Source organism: Alligator sinensis, unplaced genomic scaffold (assembly GCF_000455745.1).
Source record: "Alligator sinensis unplaced genomic scaffold, ASM45574v1 scaffold863_2, whole genome shotgun sequence".
NCBI classification, from domain to species: Eukaryota; Metazoa; Chordata; order Crocodylia; family Alligatoridae; genus Alligator; species Alligator sinensis.
The window spans coordinates 203,314-213,087 of NW_005842780.1; the positions used below are offsets into that span (position 1 = coordinate 203,314).

General features: G+C 47.7%; 1 protein-coding gene across 1 annotated transcript in view; it reads left to right on the plus strand.

The window, feature by feature from the left end:
- The first annotated feature begins 540 nt into the window (after positions 1-540).
- The window catches only part of DTYMK (deoxythymidylate kinase), an 11,491-nt gene continuing 2,257 nt past the window's right edge, over positions 541-9,774 (plus strand). Inside the window, exons 1-5 of the mRNA XM_014525289.1 lie at positions 541-592; positions 675-695; positions 1,054-1,162; positions 1,785-1,875; positions 3,180-3,377. Coding sequence (XP_014380775.1) covers positions 541-592; positions 675-695; positions 1,054-1,162; positions 1,785-1,875; positions 3,180-3,377 — 471 coding nt within the window. The remainder of the gene's footprint in view (positions 593-674; positions 696-1,053; positions 1,163-1,784; positions 1,876-3,179; positions 3,378-9,774) is intronic.

The window sequence follows — 9,774 nt, forward strand, 5'->3', positions numbered from 1 at the left end:
GGCGGCCGCTTTTGCCTCGCGGGCGGCGGGGAAAGAAACTGCCTGGCGCTGCCCGGGCCCATCGCAGCGGCGCAGGAGGGAGCAGGCCCCGGGCGGAGCGGGAAGATGCCGCTTCTTCGGGCCTCCGGTCCTGGGAGCTGACCGTGGGGGTGCGCAGCGCCTCCCCCGCTCCCGGGGGTTATTTCCGCCCCGGAGCTGATTAGTCTCCTGAGTGAAACGTGTCCCCCCCACCTGGATTCCCGTGTTTAGCCAGCGGTAGGCCCCTGCCGCATGTTACCTGTGCTGTGCAATTCACTGGTCAGTCACGCAGCACACTTTATGAGCCACATGTGCAGAGTAATTAATCGTGCAATAAAGATGACCGTCCAGCTAGCAGAAGAGCCAACCCGGTCTAAAGCGAGCACTTGAAGACGTGTGACCGCTCTCCAGCTGGTTTCTGTCCAGGTGTAAGAACACAACAGCTGGCAGGGTTGTGACTTAGGAGCTGGGTTAAAAGGAGCAGCGAGTGGGCAGGTGAATTGCAGGAGAAAGGGTAGCCCCATGAGTGGGACTTCTAAGAGCATCAAAAAGAGAGAGAGGGTTGTTATCACCGGTGGGATGAAGAGTTTAGAAGGGCCCAGGTAGATTATAAAGAGCTGTGAAGTCAGTTGACTCTGTCACTGCTCCCTCAATAGAAAAGCTGCTGCTGTGGCCAGGTATGTGGTTTTAAACCGTGAGAGTAACAGGAATCAGAGCAAGGTGCAACTGCACCACTGTACTCCCCTCCCCAGCCCCATTCCCCTCCTGGTCAGTCTCTGTTCCCTGTGGTGTTTGCCTCCAAGGTTAGGCTCTGTTTTACACTGTGACTTTGGCACTTCTCAGCTTCTCATATACCTAAGGGGTGGTGAAAAAATGCACATGGATGAGCATTTCTGAGCAGCAGAATGTACTCGGGGGTGCAGCTGGTACCCATCCTGGGTTAGAAAGCATTTGCATTTGATTCACAGAGTGTGTATGGGAGTGAATCTTGTACTGTGTGGTTACCATGTGCTTTCTTGTCCTTTTATGTTGCAGAGAGGACAACAGAAATCGGGCGGTTAATTAGTTCTTATTTGGAAAAGAAGAACAATTTGGAGGACCACACAGTGCATCTGCTTTTCTCTGCCAACCGCTGGGAACACGTGTAAAGATAACTCTTGTCTAATTATGCTAGGAAAAAGCACAGCTTTGGAAGGGCTCCATAACACAGTGGGTTAATGTATTATTTGCTTAACCTCTTGAAGCCTGAATTTGAAGCTTTGTTCGGCTGTAAGTGCCGAACGTGGTAGACTCGGTCTCTTATCATTTCCTTACATGTATATCACAAAGGCCTCTCGCAGTTTGGTCAGGTTGGAATTCTCTAATGAAGAAAGGGCTGGAGCAAAGTTGTCCATTTTGGGAAGAATCTAAGTGGTCTGTTTTGCCCAAGAGAAGTCAGGTTCTCAACCTGTAACACAGAGCAGGATGGAAGAAGTATGGCATGCATCATCCTCATCAGCAGCATTGTTGCTGGAGGGATTTACAACCATTCTGTCTTAAAAGGCAGTGACACTGAGGTAGGGGATAGAGGCTCAGTTTTGAGAAAGGATATGGATGTTGGAAGCATATAAACAAAAAGGCACATCCTCAGTGAGCTGATAAACTACTGTAACCCCAACATAGTCCATTTGTAGCAAAAGGGAAAGGCGTGACTTGATGTTAGGTGAAGTTTCTTCATTTTAGCATAAATGCAAGAGTGTGACTTCTCTTCTTTTTCTTGTGTCCAGGCCATTGATTAAAGAGAAATTAAAACAAGGTGTCACTCTAGTGGTAGACAGATATGCCTTTTCTGGGGTGGCCTTCACAAGTGCCAAAGAGGTAAGTGAACAGAAAGCAAACAGTTTCTGCCTCTGTGTAATGGTGTTCACAACTGTGCAGGGAGTTGAAATTGTTTTGTGCAGCCTTGGCTACCCCTATGGAGACAGGCAGTTTGAAGCCCAGAAGTTTGTGTCACTTGGACTGAACAAAGTCATGGACTGAATCCTGCTTCTTCAATTTAGCTATCCAAATGAACCCTGCATTCTCCCCGCAAAGAATGAATAGCGTGAAGAATAACTTGAGAGATAATGTAGATTTAGCCTAGACCTATAAAAATAGATGTCCAAGGCTGTACAGGTACAGCCCATATGAGTGCTTTTAAAAGCACCAAGAGCCATTGGGCCCCCATTGGAATTGTTACAAATACAGCGTTATATGAAACTGGGAATACATTGAATCTTGATGGACATGGTTAATAGAGTTCATGAAACATCAACAGTTTTGACTGAGTCAGTCCAGTGGTCTTGACTCTTGGAAACTAACATGGCCTCTTGTTTGAGTAGTGGGTTTGTTCATTTTGAACCTCCATCTTCCCTAGTGGAGAAACTAGAGGCAACTCTAGAACTTGACTGTAGCCGTTGGGTTGTCAAGGAGGTTTATGGAAAGTTTTATATTTGTAAACACAGCACAAAAAATTGGAGGTGTTTGCAGGTTTGGTGAGTTGGGTTTTCAGCTCATCTTCAGATAGGCTGAAAGTAATTCCTTGGCCCTTCACATTCACTGATGCTCTCTGCTGAGGTATAGAAATACAGGGTGTCTATAGACATGTAGTGAAGCTGCTCTGACATGTTCCCCCCCACCACTCCCAGAGCACGTCTATAAACGCCCATAGATTTGGTAAACTAGAAAAATGGTTTCACCCAGAAACAGCCATCAGTTGGTTGGAGCTGCCTGGGGCTGCTTAGTGTTCATTCAGTGATTTGAAAATGTGACTTGGCATTTCACTGTTGATGACTGCATCTCTAGAGAGGTAGTTAGTAGTGTTAATCAAGTCAGGCAGAAGGCAGGATAGAGATTTTACTTCACTAAGAGTCCCAGGTGCACAGCATCTCTAAAGATGGATATAAGAATCTGTACATGTATTTTCTAGTGTGTATACTGGGGCCAGATTCTCAGATGGAAGGCTGCAAAGAGGCTTTTGAGTCAGAAGACTTCTACTGACACCAGTGGGGATATCTTTCCTGCATCTCTCCTGCAGTTGTTTGTTCTACCCTGGGTTTCTTGCTGGTCTGTTTTACTCCCTCTTGGTCTCATTTGTTTGTTTCCTGCACCTTCCATTTATTTCTCCCTCTCGCTTTGGACAGAACTTTTCCCTGGACTGGTGCAAACAGCCTGATGTTGGGCTTCCAAAGCCAGATTTGATCCTGTTTCTTCAGCTGAGCATGTCAGAAGCAGCAAAACGTGGGGGCTTTGGAAATGAGCGTTATGAGAACAGTTCCTTCCAGGAGAAGGTACTACAGCACTTCTACAACCTCATGAAGGATGAGACTCTAAACTGGAAGGTGAGGGGAAGAGGGATCTCCTGGGAGGGTGCTAGACAGGCCAGTGAACAAGGGCCTCAGCCAGGGGTGGTCCAGACCCCTTCTGGCCCCACACCAGGCTGCTGTATATAAATCCTGCTCCCTAGGTGTGTGATCTTGAGGTTTCCTGAGTCTGAGTGGAGCCCAAGCTGTAGGATTCTGGGCATGCTTTGGGGTATGGATTCTCTTTCTAACACCCCTTCTTGAAAACAGGCCTTGTGGTCCAACTGCCTGAGTTCTGAAAATAGTGCCACATTTCCCAGACTCCTCTATTGCTTTGAGCACAGTTTTTTCCAGAGCCCCAACCGTGCTAGTTTCAAACACCTTTTTAGGAATGTGCGAGAGCTTAAAGCAGGTGGATTTGCACAGAGGGTTTCTACAGAAATTACCCTTTATTCTGTGGAGCAGGACAGATGCAAATCTATGTGAAAACAAGTCTCTCTGCACTCTTCCCCTGCCTTCAACCTTGGCTGGTCCTGCACTTGGAAAGTCCTTGCAGAAGTTAGCTCCTTTGTTCCTCTCCCCTTTCCTCAGGCTGCCTTTGTCTGACACACCTAGTCTCATATGCTCCTCTGGGGAAATTCCACAGCCCCACCCATGCTCCCTACTGGTTACCTGGAATAACTGGACTCCTCCAGCTCATAACCACCCACCTCAGCCCACCCAATGCCCTGCCAGAACTCAGTTACTAGATGTTAACCACATTGTCTGTGTGCCCTGTATACTTACAAGGAGGAATATTGTGCACTGGTCCGGACCTGCAGAGACCAAACCAGGAAAGCCAAGGCTGTGACTGAACTCTAACTGGCTACAAATATCAAGGACAATAAAAAGTCCTTTTTTAGATATGTGGGGAGCTGGAGGAAAAGCAAGGGCAATGCTGGACCCCTGCTAAACCAGATGGGACAACTGACAACCAACGCCCATGAAAAAAACAACTTGCTAAATGGGTACTTTGTGACGGTCTTTCACCAGTCCCAGGGGACACCCCCTGCCCATTACGTGGCAGGAAGGCCTGGGTGAGGGAGATTCCTTAGCCTCCATCGATGCTGACCTCGTAAAGGAACACCTTGACAGGCTGAATACCTTCAAGTCAGCCATCCCCGACTGTTTACACCCAAGGGTACTCAAGGAGCTGGAAAGCATCATAGCTCAGCTCCTGGCATGGATCTATGAGAGCTCCTGGTGCTCTGGTGAAGTGCCTGAAGATCAGAAGAAGGCCAATGTGGTGCCTATCTTCAAGAAAGGGAGGAAAGTGGATCCAGCAAACTACAGGCCCATCAGCCTGATCCCTATCCCAGAGAAGGTCCTAGAAAAGATTATCAAAGAGACCATTCTCAACAGACTGGCCAATGGCAAAATTCTGAGGGATAGCCAGCACGGGTTTGTCACGGGTAGGTCTTGCTTGACCAATCTTATTTCCTTTTATGACCAGGTGACCTATCACCTGGACAAGGGAGAAGAGATTGATATCATATATCTTGACTTTAAAAAAGCCTTTGATCTGGTATCGCATGATCACCTCTTGGCAAAACTGGCCAACTGCGGCCTCGGCTTCTGCACAATCCGCTGGCTGGGGAATTGGCTACGTGGTTGGACCCAGAGGGTGGTGGTTGACGGAAGTCAGTCGTCGTGGTGCCCTGTGACCAGTGGGGTCCCTCAAGGCTCTGTCCTTGGGTCTATATTGTTCAACATCTTCATTAATGATGTGGACACTGGAGTCAGAAGTGGACTGGCCAAGTTTGCTGACGACACCAAACCTTTGGGGTCAAGTGTCCACACCTGAGGACAGGAGGGCAATCCAGGCTGACCTTGGCAGGCTCAAGAAATGGGCAGACAAGAACCTGATGGCATTTAACACTGAAAAATGCAAGGTTCTCCACCTTGGAAGGAAAAACCCGCAGCATGCTTATAGGCTCAGCAGTGCTACACTGGCTAGCACTTTGGACGAAAGGGACTTGGGGGGTCATGATTGACCACAAGATGACCATGAGCCTTCAATGTGATGCTGCGGCTAGTAAAGCAAGCAAAACAGTGGCTTGCGTCCATAGGTGCTTCTCAAGCAAATCCCAGGACTTCATTCTCATGTTGTACTAGGCCTTGGTGAGGCCGCAACTGGAGTACTGCATCCAGGGCTCCACAATTCAAAAAAGACGTGGAGAAGCTTGAGAGAGTCCAGAGGAGAGCCACGTGCACGATAAGGTCAGGAAAACAGACCTTACAATGAGAGGCTGAGCCATGGGACTCTTCAGCCTGAAAAAGCGCAAGCTCAGGGTTGATCTGGTGGCCACATAGAAGTTTATCAGGGGTGCTCATCAGATCTGGGGGAACATCTGTTCACCAGAGCGCCCCAAGGAATGACAAGATCGAACGGTCACAAACTCCTCCGTGACCGTTTCAGGCTGGACATAAGGAAGAACTTCTTTACTGTCCGAGCCCCCAAGGTTTGGAATAGACTGACGCCAGATGTGGCTCAAGCACCTACTTTGAACACCACATTTGGATGTCTATCTTGCTGGGATCCTATGACCCCTGTTGACTTCCTGCCCTTTGGGCAGGGGGCTGGACTCGATCTTCCGAGGTCCCTTCCAGCCCTGGTGTCTATGAATCTATAAGTCTCGAAGCCCTCTGGGTCAAACTACAGGGTGTGGCAAGAGAGACCTAACTAGGTGTATACTACAGACCACCAAACCAAGGGGAGGGGCTCGATCTTGAGTTCTCTCAAGAACTGGCAGACACTGCATGTGCACGGGACATGCTCGTCATGGGCGACTTTAATTTCCCAGACATCGCTTGGGAGGAACACTTGGCTAAGTCAGATCGGTCGCGTAGCTTCCTGACTTGCATTGAAGAGCTCTGTCTGACTCGGGAAGTGCAAGGGCCAACCAGAGGGTAACACTCCTAGGCTTGGTCTCGGCCAAAGGAGATAATCAGGTGAGCAACTTGAATATAGAGGGTAGCCTAGGCAACAGTGACCATGAAATTATCATGTTCGCTGTCTGTCTCAAGGCAGGCAAATCAACTAGCAGGATTGAAGTTTTGGATTTCAAAAAAGTGAATTTCAGCAGACTCAGTGTAATAGTAGGGGAAGCGATGCAGAACCAGGGACTGAAGGTGAATGGAGTACATGAAGAATGGTCATTCCTGAAGGACACGATCCTTAAAGTACAAAAGAAAACCATTCCTGTCTGTGTGGAGGAAAGGTAGCAAAAGGGCTGGCAAGCCCTCTTGGCTTAATAGGGATATCATGGTCCTCTTGAAAAAGAAGAAAGAGGCATACAGACAATGGAAGCTTGGGACACAACAACAGCCTGTGCTTGTAGGGAGAAGATTAGAAAAGCTAAGGCAGCAACTGAATTTAAGTTAGCAATGGGAATCAAGGCAATAAGAAGTCCTTTAGGTATTACCAGTACTAGGTATTCTCCTGAATGACTACTTTGCTTCAGTATTTCACTGGACCAAGGGGAAAATCATGTGTGATAAGGTTCAGAGGGGGCATGGTGGGATTGACTGCCTTTTTACTGTTGTCACTGAGCTGGTGCATGATCAGTTTAAAAAGTTAGCAGGACTGGATGTACTTCACCCAAGAGTGCTGAAGTAGCTGGCTGAGGTCATTGTGGGACCTCTAGTAAAACTCTTTCAAAACTGGAGCTCAGGGGAGGTCCCTGAAGACTGGAAGAGGGCCAATATTGTGCCCATCTTCAAGAAGGGGAGGAGAGAGGACCCGGGCAACTATAGGCAAATTAGCTTAACTTCTATCCCAGGGAAAATCCTGGAAACATTCATTAAAGAGTCTATGTGCGATACGGTTGCAGAAGGTAGGATTCTGAACAATAGGTTTTGTTGCAGGCAGGTCTGGTCTTACCAGTCTCTTCTCCTTCTACGACCAGGTATCTCGCCACCTGGATAAGAGAGAGAAAGTTGACATTATATATCTAGACTTCCAAAAGGTCTTTGATCTGATATCCCATGATGTTCTCATGGGGAAAATTGAAGGATTGTAGGCTTAATTGCTCAATGGTTAGTTGTGTAGGAAACTGGCTGCGAGGTAGGACCCAGAGAGTTCTAATGAACGGATCTGTGTCATCCTGGTGAGAAGTGGCCAGTGGTGTCCCTCAGGGGTCTGTGCTTGGTCCAGGGCTTTTCAACATTATCAATGTTTTGGATGATGGGGTGAGGAGCTCACTGGCCAAGTTCGTGGACTACACCAAACTATGGGGGAGCATGGCCACGCTTGAAGATAGGTTGCAGATACAAGCAGACCTGGACAGGATGGAGAGTTGGGTAGACTGGAACCAGATGAAGTTCAGCACTGAGAAGTGTGAAGTGCTCCATCTGAGGACAAACAATCCCCAACATACTTACAGGCTTGGTGGCACCAAACTTACTAGCACCACGACTGAACGGTACCTAGGGGTAATAATAGACCATGGCATGAACATGAGCTATCAGTGCAATGCTGTAGCCAGGAGAGCAAACAATACTCTGGCATGCATCATGTAAAACCAAGGAAGCGATTCTTCCACTTTACTCGGCATTGGTGAGACCACAGCTGGAGTACTGCATCCAGTTCTGGGTGCTGCGCTTCAACAAGGAAATGGAAAAGCTTGAGAGAGTCCAGAGAGCCACCCATATGATCAGAGACTTGCACAGCAAGACATACAAGGAAAGGTTGAGGGACTTGGGTCTCTTCAGCCTAAAGAAGAGAAGGCTGAGAGGGGACTTGGTAGCAGCTTACTGCTACATCAGGGGAATACATCAAGGCCTTGGCAAACAACTGTTCACCAGGGCACGCTTGGGGAAAACCAGGAGTAATGGCTACAAACTCCTGGAAGACCGCTTCAGGCTCAATTCTAGGGAAAACTTCTTTATGGTCAGGGTGTCCAGACTGTGGAATAAACTGCCTCTAGATGTTGTGAAATCACCTACCCTAAAAATCTTCAAGAGGAGACTGGATGGTCACCTGACCCCAGTTGTCTTTCCTGCCTAGTCCAGGGGGCTGGACCCAATGATCTTGTGCGGTCCCTTCCAGCCCCTTACAGTGTGTGAATCTGTGAAGTTTGGGAGCTCCTCTGCCCCTACACTCCTGCCTTGTACCTCCAGGTATTAATCAGTCACTATTAGGGCTGTGCCCCAGCATCATAGCTATAAGTGTCAGCCTTGGCTCCCAGTATCCCCTGGAGTCCATCTATTATCAGTATAGGAAAAGTAGAGTAGACAGGCTGCTTCTCACCTGTCTGCCACCAGACATGCTTCCTCCTCAGCTTGCCACTGGGTTTGGTTTCCTGGAAGCTTTTAAGGCTTCTGCCCAATCCCTGGAGCCAATCCTCAGCTGTCTCCACTGCACAGCTGGGGCTGCTCCCTTATGCTACAATGGAGAAGGGGTTGCAGTCAGTTGGATCCTGGCTTACTTGAGAGGCTTCTAAGGAGCCATAGCCACGCTGTCATCAGGACTTCTGGTTTGAGCCAGCAGCGGTTCATAATGCAGGTTCCCAAGTCTGCCGCTCCCCCTGGTGCTGCTAGGAACGAGTGGAGACTGTCCCAGCTCTGTTGCTCCAGCTGGGTGTCTGGTAAGTCTCAGGGATCCAGACAACTGGGGCACGGTGGCTAGCGGGGTTTGTTCCCCACTTCTCCACAGCTCCACTACACTGGTAATTCAGCAAAAGTTAAAATATGGTTAGTTTAACACCTTTAAAGGTGTTTTGAGTACAGTGGGACTCAGGACAACCCCCTTGAAAACCCTGCAGTGTTTTTTTGTAGTGGTAAAGGGCAGCGGCATTTGTGTTTCCATTTCATAAACTTTGAATGGGGGTTTTGCTGTACCATGAGACTATTGTGTTAACTGTTCTCTAGCTGTTTAACTAAACAGGAAGAGCCTAGTAGAGGATTTTTATTTTTTTTCTTCTTAAAGGTGAACTACTTTTATATGCCCAGAGAAGAATTAAGATTTTTTTCTATAAAAGATTTGTCCCCTCTGTGATTTTTGCTAGTGTTGGGCAAGGAGGTCTATAATACTTGAAACCCAGTGCCCTGGAGCCTTTGTTACTAACACATTGTATTCATTACTAACTCTTTCACTGGTTCCCCTACTTAAAGCTCCACATTCAGCTATCAGGTGTTCTTTTCTATGTGCATATTTTCTTCCTTTCTCCTATTTCCACGACAGGATTTGTGCATAAGAGAGAAAGTCAAAATCTCATCCTAAGATACCTGATGTAAAAAATGAATGCGTCAAGGAGAGGATAGAAATAAATTCAAGATAGTTAAGTTTCCCCTATTTAAGCACCTCACTCTTTTGTGTTCTTTTTAAGAGTTGGATATGAAGGGTTTGGACAGACATGCATATAAATTGCTTCAAATTCCACTTTTTTTCTGAACC